The following is a 19185-nucleotide window of genomic DNA, read 5'->3' as shown; positions in this document are numbered from 1 at the left end:
ATTACTCTTTTACTTGTTTCAGTCATTTGACTGTGGCCATGCTGGAGCACTGCCTTTAGTCAAACAAATCAATCCCAGGATTTATTCTTTGTAAACCTAGTACTTATTCTATTAGTCTCTTTTGCCGAACTGCTAAGTTACGGGGATGTAAACACATCACCATCAGTTGTCAAGCAATGTTGGGGGGACAAACATAAACACACATGCATACATACATACATACATACATACATACATACATACATACATACATATATATATATATATATACATACATATATACGATGGGCTTCTTTTAGTTTCCGTCTACCAAATCCATTCACAAGGCTTTGGTCGGCCTGAGGCTATAGTGGAAGATACTTTCCCAAGATGTCACGCAGTGGGACTGAACCCAGAAGCATGTGGTTCGTAAGCAAGCTACTTTTTTAATTTATTTCAAAAATTAATATATTTGATAGAATAATTTGGTCATTATTGAGTTGGTATTTGGAACTTAAACAGACATGCACACATACAAATATGCATACATATCTACTATAATAATACTCATGTTTTCTTCCGTCACAACATATGAATGAGAAACGAAGGGGTGATAGATGAATAAGGAAGGGCGGTAGTGGGGGCATTTCAACTGTGTGTGAGTATATGTTTGCATGTGTGTGCGTGTACAAGGGAAGTATGTGGATGTTTGGATATGTGAACCAGTGCTCTTTCAGTAACAAACGATGATCGATGTCGCATCTCAAAAGACAACCACTAGATAACATTGATAAGCATATTAATTTGATTTACTATCCATATTTATATATAAAATACTACAATTAGCGGTCATTTTTGACGGCACGGGGCCAGCTAGTATATACTCTTTTACTTGTTTCAGTCATTTTGACTGCGGCCATGCTGGAGCACCGCATTTAGTCGAGCAAATCGACCCCAGGACTTATTCTTTGTAAGCCCAGTGCTTATTCTATCGGTCTCTTTTGCCGAACCGCTAAGTGACGGGGACGTAAACACACCAGCATCGGTTGTCAAGCAATGCTAGGGGGACAAACACAGACACACAAACACACATATACAGATATATATATATATATATATACGACAGGCTTCTTTCAGTTTCCGTCTACCAAATCCACTCACAAGGCATTGGTCGGCCTGGGGCTATAGCAGAAGACACTTGCCCAAGATGCCACGCAGTGGGACTGAACCCGGAACCATGTGGTTGGTTAGCAAGCTACTTACCACACAGCCACTCCTGCGCCTATATATGTATATACTCAAAATGCAACCACATGTGAACCATTGACGATTTTCTTCCTCTGTCTTCCCTTCTTTTGGACTTCCCCTATTTCTGAAGAAGAGCTTTGCTCGAAACGTTAAATCATCTTTCCTTCCTTTCCTGAGCATCAGATAATACAGTGCTTTACCACGTCCTTGCGTTGTTGTTTGTTCTTCTTTGTTTGAATTCACTATATATATATTATATATATATATATATATATATATATATATATATATAATATATATATATATATATATATATTACGGAGATGTACTTGCATAGCAAGTAATTTGATCTGAGATCGTGTGCTGAAACGAAAACAATTGCAGCGTGGAAGGTGTTTATAAGCCATTTAAGAAACACACAAAAGCCGTTCGATTCACTTCAACATTTAAGTTTAATTTGTCAAAATATTTTCGTCGCTAAAATCCGCGACCTGTTCACTGACAAAGTCCGTGCTGCATCCGTGTATATATATATATATATATATATATATATACACATACATACATACATATATATAAATTTGTAGTGTAATATATAGATTTGTATACCCATTATGTGTTAAGGCGGCGAGCTGGCAGAAATGTTAGCATGCCTGGCGAAATGCTTAGCGGTATTTCGTCTGGTTTTATGTTCTGAGTTCAAATTTCGCCTCAGTTGACTTTGCCTTTCATCCTTTTGGGCCCAATAAATTAAGTACCAGTTGCATGCTGGGGTCAATCTAATCAACTGGGCCCCCTCCCCCAAAATTTTGGGCCTTGTACCTAGAGTGGAAAAGAATATATAGATTCATAGAATCATATGGCTATCATAGAAAGCTCTTCTTGTGGATCTGGCCATCAGACCACACAGTAATTCAATATGGAGGAGTATAATGCAGAGTTCTGTGCAGCTGCAATCCAGGAGATCTGATCAATGAATTTATTTCACGAAGAGTATATAAACCACAAAAAGCCAGATGGTAGTAAAGGTGAATATATTTATTGCCTCACTTAGGATTATGGCCATATCACAACCTTTATCAAGCAATAATAATTTAAATGCATAATAAATCATGTTTACATGTCTGCACCAATATGCGCACTGTGCATTATACAATAAAATTGCATATTTGCAAATCAATAGAAATAAAGGTAGCTGACACATTGATGTAACCATGGTATTCTGGTGGTCTGATGAGCTAGGTTTCTTTATCTGCATTGATTTGTAAACATACGTTGGTGCAGACATGTAAAATAACTTACTACATACTGAAATTATTATTACATGATGAAAGATGTGAAACAGCTGTAACCCTAAGGATGACCAGAACTCTCTGTAAAAAGGTTGGTATTAGGAAGGGCATCCAGCTGTAGAAATCAAGCCAAAACAGACAATTGGAGCCTGGTGCAGCTCTCTGGCTTGCCAGCTTCTCTCAAATGGATGATAAATAATGATGATGATGGTAAATGATATATATATATATATATATGTATGTATGTATGAAATTTTTGTATGTATGTATGTATGTATGTAATATATATATGATAGGCTTCTTTCAGTTTCCATCTCAAATTCATTCACAATGCCTCGACTGGCCTGGGCTATAGTAGAAGACACTTGCCCAAGGTGCTGCACAGTGGGACTGAACCTGAGGCTATATAGATGGGAAACAAGCTACTTAACCACACAGCCATGCCTGCATCTACGGAGTCAAAATATAGAAAATAATAAAAATGTCTAAAAATGATTAAAAAATGTATCATACCATTGATTATATCGTAACATAGAAGATATTTTAGGGATCTTTTATGTGTAATTTTAATTTCACGTGTATATTTGAATAAATCATGCTGTTTCATAGTTGGGAATTTAGACTGCAGATTAACAGTAAAGGGTATGGAATGCTTTTGTAGAACAGATGCCATTGTTTCTGACTGATTAAATCTGTCTGAAATAAATAGATAAATAGATAAATAGACACACAGACAAACAAACAGATAGATAGATATGTAAATATATATATATATATATATACACCCACATATACATATATATATGTATAGTAAATCCCCAAAAAGAAAGAACAAACATGGAAAAACAACAAAGTGAGGACGTGGTACATGTAATGTATTAGCAGATGCTCAGGAAAGGAAAGAAAGATGGTTTAACATTTCAAGCAAAAGCTCTTCTTCAGAAACAGAGGAAAGTCCGAAAGAAGGGAAGATGGAGGAAGAAAATCGCCAACGATTCACATGTGGTTACATTTTGAAAATCATATACATACATATATATATATATATATATACTAAGCATAAGGGTTTAGCAACGAGTTGCCTTACCACATACCGAATTTAGAAATAGCAGTCAAAGGGTTATAGCTATTTCTTCTACAAAAAAGCGAGATCTCAGAAAAACAGCATTTGGAAGGCAGACACAAACAGGTAAAGAGAATGAATGACTGCAATCTATCATACATTTTTTTAGTTATCCACGACGTACGTTTCGAAATCAAGTTTTAAGGAAAGCATAAGAATTAGATATTAAATATTAATAATAAATAATTCTATCTTACCGAAACTTCTTTTCTCTTCAGCGAGAATACTATAATCATAAATGATTATATATTGAATTTTGAGATACCAGAAGGCACCAACTCCACTCAGTATCAGAGCGAGCTAGAATCCGCAACTGGTATCACCGAATTCAATTGTGAATGAAACGATTGTGTCAACAGCCCCTTCCCACCCGCGTGTAGCCAAAACAAGATGCTGTGGTCATCTACTGAGATAAAATATGGTTATCCGTAATAATGAAGGGTGAAATTAATTAATTTGGAAAAATTATCAATTACACCAAGTAGTCTCGGCATGTAAAAGCCTCATTCGAGGAAAATTTAAGTAATACTAAGCAATAAGGGTTTAGCAACGAGTTGCCTTACCACATACCGAATTTAGAAATAGCAGTCAAAGGTTATAGCTATTTCTTCTACAAAAAAGCGAGATCTCAGTAAAAACATTTGGAAGGCAGACACAACAGGTAAGAGAGAATGATTGACTGCAATCTATCATACATTTTTTTAGTTATCCACGGACGTACGTTTCGAAATCAAGGTTTAAGGAAAGCATAAGAATTAGATATTAAGAATTAGATATTTTGTAGAAGAAATAGCTATAACCCTTTGACTGCTATTTCTAAATTCGGTATGTGGTAAGGCAACTCGTTGCTAAACCCTTATTGCTTAGTATTACTTAATTTTCCTCGAATGAGGCTTTTACATGCCGAAGACTACTTGGTGTAATTGATAATTTTCCAAATTAATTAATTTCACCCTTCATTATTACGGATAACTATATATATATATAATATATATATATATATTATAGATATATATATATATATATATATATATATATATATATGTATGTATATATATATATATAGATAGATAGATAATATGTAGCTAGCTAGCTAATAGATAGACAGACGAATGGACTGACAGACAGATGGTCGGATAGATAGATAGACAGATGGAAATTTATGTAGATAGATAGCTAAAGAGATAGACTTATACACACACACGCACACACACACATATACACATGCACACACACACACACACACACATACACTCTCACACACAGAAAACGATGTTATTTTATTCCACATAGGTAGAAATATAGGAAAAATAGAAGTTGAAAATGCACTGAGAATAGTTAAAATATTTCTATTGATATATTTGAAGCTTTAAACGGTTTCACACTTTACACTGATTTTCAAAAATTTGAAATAGAAAGACATGGCTTATGTCACAGCTGTTTTGCTTCTGATTGTGTTTGAAGCTTGCCCTATTTTTTATAGGTCTCAAATTAGTATATGTTTTGAATAAGGTTTGATTGGTAGAGGATAGTTATATGACTTAACTGGGAAATTTTTGTAGGTTTCCCTTTTGTCTGTGTGTTAGTGTCAAGTAACAATGTTTAGTATCATAAGTTAAGGCTGATACAGTTGACTGAACAAGTCAAGCAGTAGTACTAAACAATCAACGCTCTGAATGTTTTCTGTCAAGTGTTTGAAGAGAATGAACATGTGATTAAGTTTAGAACCTTCAGTACATTCCCCGCCCCCACTACATTAGTGCCATGTGGCAGTATATTTTGAGCCTAAAATGAAGGCTGACACAGTTGAGTGAACATGTTTAGTTACAATCAAGGCACTCCAAATTTCATCTGCCAGGTGGGATAGTGGACAAGAGTTGTTTGTATGTAGTCCAGTGGCTAAAGTTTAGGTTGTTAGTTGTGTAGGTTCCTCATGTTAAGTGGTAGAATGAGTTTTGTGTGTGAATAGTTATTTGTGTAAGTATTTTGTTAAAGTTTGTTAAGTCTGGATTTGTACTTTTGTATGAAAGTGTTTTCTTTGTTTACCCATGCTTCATCTGTGGTATTCCCTGAACACAGAGTATGAAGACCTGGAATTTAGGGGACTTATTTTTTGCACATATGTCTATGTGTCCACTCAGTGGAATCTGTCTAGCACAGGAGTCTCATATCTGTTGTCAGTGAACGGTCAGTATACTTCTTAGAGTAAGCTTTGCTTGACCTATGTAATCTTCATTAATCCCTGACATTTCTAAACTTAATTACGTGAGGACAACTATGTAAAGAAGTGCTGATCTCTGACTGTAGAGGGAACCTGAGGAAGAGATAGACCCAGGTAGACATAGGATAAGATAGTGAATCAAGATATTTGAATGTTTGGTCTCACGGAGATGATGACAAGTGATCAAGACCCTTTGTTATTCACTGTGCTTGTGAAGACTCAGCAAGCCAAGCGAAGTCATAGTCATGCCCAGTGCCAATGACACATAAAAGACACCTATGCCCATGATACGTAGAAGACACCCACTACACTCTTGGATTGGTTGGCGTTAGGAAGGCCATCCAGCCATAGAAACCAAGCTAAATCTGACTGGAACCTGGTCCCTCTACCCATATATACTGTCAAAAATGTGGTGCATGCAAGTATTCAATACAAGGCACATGCACAAAGTGGAGGCACATGGCTTAGTGATTGGGGTATTTGGCTTACGATCATAAGGACATGAGTCTATCTGTCTGTCTATTTATCTATCTGTCTGTCTGTCTATTTATCTATCTGTCTGTCTGTCTATCTTCCTATCTGTCTTTCTGTCTATTTATCTGTTTGTCTATGTGCGAGCTAATCAGTGGCTAGTTACAATGGCAACAGTATATCATGTAATGAAATAAACGGAGGGTTTTAACAAAGATGGTTCATAAATGATTTAATTAGGATAAGATGGCTAATTAGAAAAAATGAATATTAATACATACCATTTGATAGCATGAATTGGCAGTCACTTTCATATGGTATGGTTAAAACACAAACAGAATTGAAACCGATAACTCTTTCTTGGTCAAAGATCTCCCTGACGGCAATCACCTGTTAAAGGAAAGAAATTATAAATACATACATAGATACATACCTATCTGTCCGTCCGTCTGTCTGTCTGTCTATCTATCTGTCTGTCTGTCTGTCTATTTATCTATCTGTCTGTCTGTCTATTTATCTGTCTGTCTGTCTATTTATCTGTCTGTCTGTCTGTCTATTTATTTGTCTGTCTGTCAATCTATGTCTGCCTGCCTGCCTGCCTGCCTATCTTATTGTCTGTCTATCTCTTATTATAAAAGGCAGATTTTATATGCCTCCCTTTGTCAGTTATAGAAATCTACAATATAGGATTTCTTCAATTACAATTTACCTAGCATTTTTAAGAGTAGAATGCATCGGGTTTTGCCAGGTCCAGTTTTTAAAATTTAAACTCCAATTAAGCAAAATTTGCAGAAAACTCACATTCTGGTGTGTATGTCAAATGCTTTTCTTAGTCTGGTTTACAGCACACGCAAACGCACACACACAGTGTGCAACGAATAAAGTGAAACTAGATGTAATATTGTTTCTGTCTATCACGCTGATAGATACATGAGTAAAATGTATGGCAAGCTAACAGATAAGAGTGAGTGAAAATGTTCTTGGAAGAGAGTAAATAGCGACAGAGTGATTTGAGGAAGACTAAACTGAAAGTATGAAACAGTGTTTATGTATAAACAGACGACACTTATATAAACCCTTTCGTTACCAAACCGCCCGAATTTACCTATTCATATTTAAATGAGAATATCAGAGTAAATCTCTTTAGTACATTCGTGAAAACACGTATTATACTTCGTAAACACTTCAAATACAGTTTTGTACAAAAATCGAAGTGTAATTTTAATTCCGTGAATTATGGGAGATTTTTTTCTGAAATTTGTTCCTATTGTGTTTTCAAAATTTGTAATTCTGACAAAAAATGGATACGAATTTCATTATATCAAGCAGCGAGTCAGAATTCGAAGGATTTTCTACTGAAGACCTTCATAAATCTAACTCTATGACTGAAAAAAAAAAGCATCTTTATATAAGAGTGAAGTTGTGTGTCTGTCTCCTACAATTTAGATTTGTAACTACTCCCACATTTTGCGGTGCAGTTTAACCAAAAGCGGGTATCTTATAGTCGTGATTCATATCGAGCCCTTCTGGGTATTAGCGTGCGTCTACGATGAGTCTACGATTTAAAAAAAATTTACCATCATATTTTTCCATTTTAATGCATTTTTTTCGCTTTTATATAAGGGAAGTAACTCTCTAAAAATATCTACGATGTGTCAACGATTTAAAAAAAAAATTTACCTTAATTTTTTTTCAATTTTTAATGCATTTTTTTGCTATTTTTTGGCTATAAGTCTCTAAAAATGCTTATATAGTTATTTCCCTTACAAACCCGAGCAACGCCGGGCGATACTGCTAGTCTATTATATTTGTACTTTATATATATGGGGGGGGGGCCATTTCATCATGTTGAATCGTTTATCCCTACACAATTTTTGGATCACAATTCTTTCTGTTAAAGAGTGTAAGCTTGAAACATCAAAGACTTTTCCATTCCTCTTGAGTGTCAAACCTTCTTGTTGTTCTTTCACCTGTCTTCATCTTTCATTTTCTATAAATTTGAATTAAATATATCATCATTATCAGCATTGCTTAACGTCCGCTTTCCATGCTGGCATGGGTTGGACAGTTTGACTGGGGACTGGCAAGCCAGGAGATCACACCAGGCATCAATCTGATCTGGCAGTGTTTCTACAGCCGGATGCCCTTCCTAACACCAACCACTGATGCTTTTTACATGCTACCAGCATGATCAATCTCTCTATCTATCTATCTATCTATCTATCTATCTAATCTGTCTGCCTGCCTATCTATCTATCTATCTATCTATCTATCTATCTATCTATCTATCTATCTCTCTGTATATATATGTGTGTGTGTATATATATATATATATATATATATATATATATATAGCAAGTTAGGCAGGGAGGGGACAATTGTTACATAAATTCCAGGTACTTATTTTATTGACCTTGAAGGATGAAAGGCAAAGTTGATCTCAGTGGAATCTGAACTTGGAACGTAAAGACAAACAAAATGCTGCTATGCATTTTGCCTGGCATGCTAACCATTCTGCCAGCATGCCACTTTATGCACAAGTCTATATTAATAAACAATTACACACATTACAACATATATTAGAAAACCTAACATAAAATTAGCTAAACTATAGTCTTTGTAGATGAACTTTAAACTAATGTAAATAATTCATGTTATTCTCTTTGTACACAGAAAAATATAGGAGATTGCCCCTGACGTGTTTCATGGTTTGCTGACCATTCATTGTGGAACAGGAACTTCATTGTTTTGATCACAAAGACAACTTGTAGCTAATTGCTTTAGAATACACACACACACATGATGGGCTTTTTCTCACAAAGCATCAGTAAGCCCAAATCTATTCTAGAAGATAGCCAAAGTTCCACACAATAGGATTGATCCTGAAACCAAGTGGTTGTGAAGTGAATTTCTTAACCAAACAGTCATGACTGTCTGGTCACTATAATATGTCACTAGACATGGTCACCTTCTGGTTATTACCTTGTATCATGAAACATGATCTTCCTCTGGTTACTATGGTTGGTCACTGGATATGATCTCCTTCCAGATAATGTGGTCTGTCACTGGACATGACCTCCCTATGGTTACTGTGGTCCATCACTGGACATAATTTCCTTCCAGTTACCGTGGTCTGTCGCTGGATATGACCCCCCCCCCTTCGGTCACTGTGGCCAGTTCATGGACATGAGCCCACTCTGGTTACTGTGATCTGTTGCTGGACATGACCTCCCTCTGGTTACTGTCATCTGTCACTGGACATGACCTCCCTGTGGTCCATCATTGGATATGACCTCCTGCCAGTTACTGTGGTCTGTCATTGGACATGATTCCCTCAGGTCACAACAGTATCTCACTGGACATGATCTCTCTCAGATCACTACACTTTACTAATAGCCATCGATGGATTTCAGCCCCTGATACATCTTCAAACCACATAAGAAAGTAGATCTCTGATGTTCCTCTTGGCTTTAACAAGAAAAAAAAAGTGGGGGGCAGCAACCAAGGTTAAAGAAATTACAACAATAACATAAATTGATCTCAGGTTCAAATCTTTATCACAAGTGAGAAACCACAAATAAATATTTAGGTGTTACTAATTTTTTGGTGAAAAGGAAAAACAATTATATTTTGCGTAATTAATGAAAGTTACCTTGTACTAATCTCGTCAAAAGTTTAGAAGACATCTTGACCTTATCTAATGAGAGGCCTTGATGGCTCAATTAGTCTCTTGACCGAGCAATTAGTCCCTCTTCATCACATTCCAGACTCTTGAAAACAAAGCACCATCTCCTCTTTCTGGCTTTTATATGGTTACTACAACAGCCTCTGCCCCTCAGAGGGCTTATGGTCTTATGTCACATTCACTCAGATATCCCCAACTTATTTGCCTCTCATATTCTGGTCATCCATAGGGTTCATCTCAATTCAGGATCCTGCACCAAAAATCACACATTCCTTTCTCCCCTGAACGTTATCCCCCTGGAATTCCTTCCCTACACATGCTTTTCCTGTACCCATAGACTCATGCCCTTATGATCGTAAGCCAAATACCCCAATCACTAAGCCATGTGCCTCCACTTTGTGCATGTGCCTTGTATTGAATACTTGCATGCACCACATTTTTGACAGTATATATGGGTAGAGGGACCAAGTTCCAGTCAGATTTAGCTTGGTTTCTATGGCTGGATGGCCTTCCTAACGCCAACCAATCCAAGAGTGTAGTGGGTGTCTTCTACGTATCATGGGCATAGGTGTCTTTTATGTGTCATTGGCACTGGGCATGACTATGACTTCGCTTGGCTTGCTGAGTCTTCACAAGCACAGTGAATAACAAAGGGTCTTGATCACTTGTCATCATCTCCGTGAGACCAAACATTCAAATATCTTGATTCACCATCTTATTCTATGTCTACCTGGGTCTATCTCTTCCTCAATGTAACAGTCTCAAAGGGGCTTGTGAAGGTCACGGGCTGAGCACAGACCTTTCTGTTAAACCATTTAACCCTTTGAACCCAAGGGTATTCTTTTGTAAATATGATTCTGTTTGATGTCACCCCTAAAAACTGCAAAAGTGGGCAGCCACACGGTTGGACATTTACAGAGTACTAAATAGGAGAAATGTCATTATTTTCCTGCCAAGAGGAAAATAAACAAACTTGTAATACATTTTGGATAATTGATGAAATCCCCTTTGTCCAAGATTCACATGAGACCAGGTCTGGATTAAGACCCACAGAGGCCCTAAGCACTTAAAAGATTTTGATGTCCCCATATATATATGCAATTCAAAATATAAACGATAACAAGAGCACTCAGAGAGCATAAACTTCTGCCAAAGCAACACCAACATCTTCTCAACAATTAGCCGGAGAGGATTTTTAAAATGAGAATATCTGAAATAAACTCGACTGCTCTCACAAATGAGAATACTAAAAATGAACTCGACCGCTCTCAAAAATTAAGTAAAAAATCTGGAAAAATCCAGAATCCTTGTCCGGTACTGGATCGATCCCAAAATCTAAACAGTTCATGCCAGTCATGAGGCCAAACATCTCTGAAAGTTTCATTCGAATCCATCTAGCGGTTCTTGAGATATCTTGTCCACAGACAAACAAACAAATGTGACTGAAAACAATACCCCTAACTTCGCTAAGGCAGAGGTAATAAACCATGAAATAAATCATTATTTTTCAAAATGAAACAAAACAAACAAAGGGAAATAATGTTTGTTTTTGTGGACGTTGACTTTATTTATATTTGAAAAGTTTTCTCTAACTTTATTTTAATTGCAAAGTCCTTGATCAGATCCTCCCTATGCCACCAAGAGCATTTCAAAATTATATTTCCAATCATATAAACCACTTCAAATATTATTTTAGCAAGTTTAAAATGATTTTTTTTGTACCTTACACCATTTACCATTTCTGTGGTGCTCTTGTTCCCCTAACGCCCTAAGCACTTGCTTACTTCATTTAACCCTTTCGTTACTGTATTTTTATTTTGAGATGTTCTGTGTTTCTTACAATTAATTTTAAATATAACAAAGAATTTAGTAAAATAACTTAGTTATCATTCAGCTAGTGTTAGGAACATAAATTGTGACTAAGGTTTGGTGGAAGATTTTAATTCAAAACTTATGAAAACAAGACATTTGTACTTAGAGCCAGGGCTGGTTTCAGCCAGGTTGGTAATGAAAGGGTTAATGGTTAAGTACAATACTGAATGAGACCCTATTGGGAGTATCAGGAATGATATTACTGCTGCTCTCAAAGATATCCTGACCATATCTAATATGTGGCCACCCAATCTCCCATCTTCGAGGGTAAAATCAAAAGAAACTGCACCTGGTAAAATGGGCAGGTTCAAAAGATTAACTTGATTGATTTAAACAGAAGGGGCTGTGTTCAGCCCCTCTGTGACTGATTAGATTGATGCAGTCAACTTAGATTCAAAGTGTTAAAAAGAAAAGTAAAATAAAAGATTCATGTGAATTTGTGTGTTGAAACAAATTTTGTTGTACATTATTTACATTCAATGGATATTTGTCCTCACCTTGTTTGTTGTTAACCTAACATTTCAGCTGATATACCTTCCAGCCTTCATCAGGTGTCTTGGGGAAATTTCGAACCTGGGTTCTCATTCTTAAGGTATTTTTCAATGTTATTATTATTATCATTATTATCATTATTAAAATCACTGCCTGGAATCAAACTCGGAATCTTGGGGTTAGTAGCCTGCACTCTTAACCACTATGCCATATGCCTGTAGTGGTTAAGAGTGCAGGTAACTAATCCCAAAATTCCAAGTTCAATTCCAGGCAGTGACTTGAATAATAAAAATAATAACATCAAAAAATATCTTAGGAATGAGAACCCAGGTTTGAAATTTCCCCAAGACACCTGATGAAGGCTGGAGGGTATATCAGCCAAAACGTGTTAATAACGAACAAGATGAGGACAAATATCTGTCAAATGTAAATAATGTACATAATTCCTCATCTCTTAAATATAGAACTGAAATTTTGTTGTGTCTAAAGAGAGTCAGTATGCTAATATTAGTTTGAAATTTTGGTACAAGGCCAGCATGTTTGGGGGAGGGGAAGGTTAGTAGATTACATCAACCCCCAGTGTCCCACTGGTACTTCTTTTACTGACTCCAAAAGGATGAAAGGCAAGGACAAGGCTTGTCACAATTTGAGCTCAGAACGTGGAGATGAATGAAATGCCACTAAGGGTTTTCCCCAGTCTGCTAACAACCCTGCCAGTTCACTGTCCTCCATTACACCAATAATGGTTTCAAATTTTGGCACAAGGCCGGTAACTTCGGGGGACGGGGTAACTCAATTACATCAACTCCAGTGCTCAATGAGTATTTCTTTCATTGATCCTGAAAGGATGAAAGGCAAAGTCGACTTCAGTGGAATTTGAACTCAGAATGTATTGACAGATGTATTGACATTTTTCCCAATATGATGAGGATTCTCCCAACTCACTACCAATATTAACCCCGAGGAGATGACAGGACCAATCTATCAAGAATACTGTATTAGTTCATTCTATTTCCTACAAGAATATATATAATCTTACATTCTGTCATTCTTTTACTTGTTTCAGTCATTTGATTGTGGCCATGCTGGAGCACCACCTGTAGTCGGGCAAATTGACCCCAGGACTTATTCATAGTAAGCCTAGTACTTAATCTATCGGTCTCTTTTGCTAAACTGTTAAGTTACAGGGATGTAAACACACCAGCAATTGTTGTCAAGTGATGGGGGGGGGGAAGCATACACACACATACATATACATGTATATATACGACAGGCTTCTTTCAGTTTCTGTTTACCAAATCCACTTGCAAGGCTTTGGTCAGCTCGAGGCTATAGTAGAATACTCTTGGTCAAGGTGCCAAACAGAACCCAGAACGTGGTTGGTGAACAAACTCCTTACCACACAGCCACTCCTGCACCTAATTTTTTTGGTGAAATAACTGCATGCCCTCTGTAGGGCTTCTGAAAAGGGCTCCACCTACAGGGTGCTGGAACTTCAATAAGGGTCTGTCTCCAAAGAGTTTATAACACATATGCATTTGTTATTAATATTGGCATAATGACTCTTCCTAGACATAATAAAAAACTTGCTTTTAATACTTACCTGATCTTTTTCGATTGTTGTCTCTTCTGAACTTCCATAATATCCTTCTGTTGATTTTATAATCATGGGGAGGGTGTATTGACCTTTAAAATACTCTGATAAATGTTTTTTTGCACCCCATAGATAAACGTCCATTTTCTCATTAAGTAGCAGCTTGACAATGAACAACCAAATATGAATTTGTGCTGTAAAAATAAATACAAAAAAAAAATTTAATTAAATGTATGGTTGTGTGGCTAAGAAATTTACTCCTCCAATCACATGGTTCTGGGTTCAGTCTCACTGTCCTGCACTTTGGGAAAATGTCTTCTACTTGTCTGATCAGAACCTTGTAAGTGGATTTGGTAGATGGATTATATGGGACCAGATACTGCAAAGGTGTCGTTGCTAGGGTCAAAAACGCACTTTGACAAGTCTACTCTCATTCTTTTATGTATCTGTTTTGGCGACTTTAAGCCATGAAGTCGTTCTAAAAGAATGCTGGTCTCCTTGACAACGCATTATGACGTTGATTTCCTTACACTCCCTTCCCCACAGCTTCACGAGGGAGGGAAGAAGGGGGAGAAGCAAACAGGTGCAGGTGTGAGCGTGGACGCCAACTCCGCCGCCATCGACATACGAAAAAATATGCATTAAAATGGAATAAAAAAATGATGTTAAATTATTTTTAAAATCGTAGACTCATCGTAGACGTGTGCTAATACCCAGACGGGCTCGATATGAATCACGACTATAAGATACCCGAATTTGGTTAAACTGCAGCGCAAAATGTGGGAGTAGTTAGGAATCTAAATCGAAGGGGACAGACACTCACACAACTACAGTTTTATATATATTATATATATATATATTATATATATATATATATATATATATATATATATATATATATATAATATATATATATAGGATAAATGTAAAAAAACACAAACTGGGACAAGAACGAAAAACATTTAGAAGACGATACAAAAAAACGGACGGGACATTCGAAGCCTTCGATCTTCAGTCAAAAACTGATTAATTTTGAGATTGCTCCGACCTGGCCAGCCCCAAAGGAAGATCTAAGCCAAGCGCATTAGATTCCTTGGAAGAAAGCCTCGAATGTATACAAAACAAGGACAGGAATGAATAAGAATACAAAAATACGTAAAAATAATAATGATAATAATAATAACAAAAACAGGATGTTACAGACAGGCGTCTTTTTGACAGGACAGGTGAACTTTGAGCAGGTGCATTGAAAAATTGCCTAAAGGCGAAGAGAGAAATAAAATGTGTATCACGAAAAGGCAGGACAGCAGTCCAAAGTTAGTCACGTGTGAAAAGAGCAGGACAGAGGAAGAGAGAAAAAAAGGGAACAAGGAACAAAGGAGGAGGAGAGAGAGAGAGAGAAAGAGGCAGGTCAAAGTGGAGTGCAAAGTGTGAAAGGCAGAGAAATGTAGGAGAGGGGGAGAGAGAGAGACGGTGTTGTAGAGTTGTACCATGTATTAGAGAAAAAATGTATTTCACATACAATATCAAAAAGGGGGTACGGGCGCCGCCATATAAAGGATAAATGTAAAAAAACACAAACTGGGACAAGAACGCAAAACATTTAGAAGACGACACAAAAAAACGGACAGGACATTCTATATATATATATATAATTTGTATATATAATGCGTACACACACACACACATATATATAATGCGTATATATATATATATATATATATATATATATATATATATATATATATATATAATGTGTGCATTATGTGGTCAGTTGTGCTGAAAATATCCACACCAATGTTAAAAGTGCTGGCGAGTTTGCATGGCAACTATTTTTTTCCTCAAATGAAAGGCGTGACCTCTAGGACAAAATTCCTCATACTATAAAATGTGACCCGAGTAGACCCGAATGAAATCGGGTTATATTAACCAAAATGTGAAAAGAGGTCTAAATGGGGCTTGAAGGGGATTAAAATTTACAGGAGCGGGTGTTTAGGAATTCTCTGTTACATCAAGCTAAAAAATTTGCGCCAGCCTTTTAATCGTCAATGTGTTGCCGTCCATGATAAAGAAGTTTTAAATGCTTGCCATGGTGAGTCTACTGTTGTGAGAAAGAATCACTTCAAAGCTTGGTGTTTAGGAATTTTCTTTTACATCAAGTTCAAAATTTTATGCCAGCCGTTAAACTGCCACTATGTTACTGTCCGTCATTAAGAAATGCCAGCCATGGTGACTCTACTATCCTCAGATTCTATCCTTTCAAACTTTGGTTTCCAATATTTTTTTAGTTTTATTCAGCTCGCAAGTTCGTCTGTCCCTTTTAAATGTTAGTGTTTTGCTTTCTGCCTTGAAGCAGACCTTTCCGTTGTCACTGCCTGATATTTATGATTGATCTTTCAAACTACTTTCTTTCTCAACTTACTCAAGATCTTTTGTTGTTTATAAATGGGAGAGAGATAGATAGAGAAAGATAGAGAGTAAGAGAAGGCGAGGGAGAGTCCGAGAGAAAGGAAGAGTAAGAGAGTGGGAAAGGGGGAGAGTAAGGAGAGAGAAACAAAGAAGGAGAATCATCATCATCATCGTTTAACGTCCGTTTTCCGTGCTAGCACGGGTTGGACAGTTTGACCAGGGTCTGGGAAGCCAGGAGGCTGCACCAGGCTCCAGTCTGATCTGGCAGTGTTTCTACAGCTGGATGCCCTTCCTAATGCCAACCAATCCGTGATTGTATGGGTGCTTTTTTCGTGCCACCGGCACAGGTGCCACGGGGGGAGGGGCGCTGGCAGCAGCCACGATCGGTTGGTGCTTTTTATGTGCCACCGGCACAGAAGCCAGTCGAGGTGACGCTGCCACCGGCCACGTTTGGATGGTGCTTTTTACGTGCCGAAAGGATGCAACAAAAAATAACAACCACACTCTTATCCGCGCGTAGAGCGGGTCACCTTAAGTTAGTCTATATGTATATATACATGCATATATGGGTACAGGACACCAAAAAAACGTTGAACACAATGAGAAATGAAAACATAAAAACAAAAACATGGAAACGGACTTTTTTTCAAACAACGAAAAAACAGAGTACAAGACAAGCAATACAAGGAATATTCCCCTTCTTCAGTTGTCCCTGTTTCTTCTACACCGCGTTCCGAAGGTAAGGACAAGATGCGACTTCGTTGAAACAGTCCTTCCTGCAAAGCAAATTAAATAAATTTTGGGATTTTTTGCAGAGGGGTAAAAGTGGTAACAAGAACAGGACAGGAAGAACAAAACAAGGCAGTAAAAACTATCCAAATAAAAACAGTAAAAGACAGAGCAAAGAGAACAAAACAGTAAAAACAAACGATGAGGGCTGTTAAGCCAAGACGATGGGAAAATTATTTTAAACGCATTGAGGAGACAGCTTATGAGAGGGACAGGATAAGCCATGTTGACTTGTTGAAGGTAGCAGTCGAAAAGAAAGTTACCCTCTGGTCACGTGTCAGTGATGTTAATTAGTTTGGTTTGAAATAAAGAGCTTGATTAGCTTAATAATCCTAACTTAATCCCGAGCAAAGCCGGGCTATACTGCTAGTATATATATATGTGTGTGTGTGTATATATATATATATATACTAGCAGTATCGCCCGGCGTTGCTCGTGTTTGTAAGGGAAATAACTATATAAGCATTTTTAGAGACTTATAGCCAAAAAATAGCAAAAAAATGCATTAAAAATGGAAAAAAAATGATGGTAAATTTTTTTAAAAATCGTTGACTCATCGTAGACATTTTTAGAGAGTTACTTCCCTTATATAATAGCGAAAAATGCATTAAAATGGTAAAAAATGATGGTAAATTTTTTTTAAATCGTAGACTCATCGTAGACGTGCGCTAATACCCAGAAGGGCTCGATATGAATCACGACTATAAGATACCCAGTTTTGGTTAAACTGCACCGCAAAATGTGGGAGTAGTTAGGAATCTAAATCGTAGGAGACAGACACACAACTTCTCTTTTATATATAAAGATATATATAGGCACAGGCATGGCTGTGTAGTAAGAAGCTTGCTTCCTAACCACATGGTTCTGGGTTCAGTCCCGCTGTGTGGCAACTTGGGCAAGTGTCTTCTGCTATAGCTTCAGGCTGAACAAAACCTTCTGAATGAATTTGGTAGACGGAAACTGAAAGAAACTCGATGTATATATATATATGTATGTATTTATGTATGTGTGTCTTTGTGTCTGTGTTTGCCCCCTCCCGTACCATCACTTGACAACTGATGCTGGTGTGTTCATTTCCCCATAACTTAGCGGTTCAGCAAAAGTGACCGACAGAATAAATTCTAGGCTTACAAAGAATAAGTCCTAGGATCAATTTCTTCGACCAAAACCCCTTAAGGCAGTGCTCCAGCATGGCAACAGTCAAATGATTGAAACAAGTAAAATAACAAAAGGATATATATACATATATACACAAGTGAAGTCCTGCGACTTAGTTGTTAGGGTAATCAGCTCACAATTGTAATGTCAGGACGTAGATTCTTGGTTGTGTGTTGGGCTCTTGAGCAAGACACTTTATCTCACATTGCTCCAGTCTACTCAGCTGGCAAAAGTGAGTCGTACCAGTAATTACAAAAGGGTCAGCTTTGTCACATTCTGCGTCACACTGAATCTCCCTGAGAACCATCTCAAAGTTACGTGTGTCCGTCGAGTGGGCTCAGTCATATGCATGTTAATTTCATGAGCTGCGTGTGCGTGTGTGAATGTGTGTTGTTGCTGCTGCTGCTGCTGCATCATCATCATCGTCATCGTCATCGTCATCGTCATTGTTTAACATCTGCTTTCTATGCTGGTATGGGTTGGACGGTTGGACTGAGAACTGGCAAGCCAGGAGGGTGCACCAAGCTCCAATCTGATTTGGCAAGGTTTCTACAGCCAGATGCCCTTCCTAATGCCAACCACTCTGAGAGTGTAGTGGGTGCTTTCTACAAGACAGTCAGGCAGAATGCATATAGTATACGTATATATGTATGTGTGTGTGTGTGTGTGTGTACAAACATACACCCACATAAGATCAGGTAGAAAATATTTTAGTGGGGAAACACAGGTGGTGGATGTAAATAGAGAAAGAGCAAAGATGAAAAAAACCCAGAAGATTTGTTTTGCAGGATTTAAGAGTATATTAGAGCCATGATAATAAGGATATCATACAATTTTATATATACTCTTTAC

At 37.2% G+C, this 19185-nt stretch overlaps 1 protein-coding gene across 1 annotated transcript in view; it reads right to left on the bottom strand.

Moving 5' to 3' along the window:
* The window catches only part of LOC115220916, a 21761-nt gene extending 3316 nt beyond the window's left edge, over window positions 1–18445 (bottom strand). Inside the window, exons 1-4 of the mRNA XM_036510274.1 lie at window positions 18427–18445; window positions 13987–14171; window positions 6616–6724; window positions 3033–3215 (exon numbers count right to left, since the gene is read on the bottom strand). Coding sequence (XP_036366167.1) covers window positions 3033–3215; window positions 6616–6724; window positions 13987–14121 — 427 coding nt within the window. The 5' untranslated portion in view covers window positions 14122–14171; window positions 18427–18445. The remainder of the gene's footprint in view (window positions 1–3032; window positions 3216–6615; window positions 6725–13986; window positions 14172–18426) is intronic.
* Window positions 18446–19185: the final 740 nt, after the last annotated feature.

This window comes from Octopus sinensis, linkage group LG17 (assembly GCF_006345805.1).
Source record: "Octopus sinensis linkage group LG17, ASM634580v1, whole genome shotgun sequence".
NCBI classification, from domain to species: Eukaryota; Metazoa; Mollusca; class Cephalopoda; order Octopoda; family Octopodidae; genus Octopus; species Octopus sinensis.
Note: the sequence above shows the minus strand (reverse complement) of the source record. Positions and strands in the feature narration are given on the sequence as shown.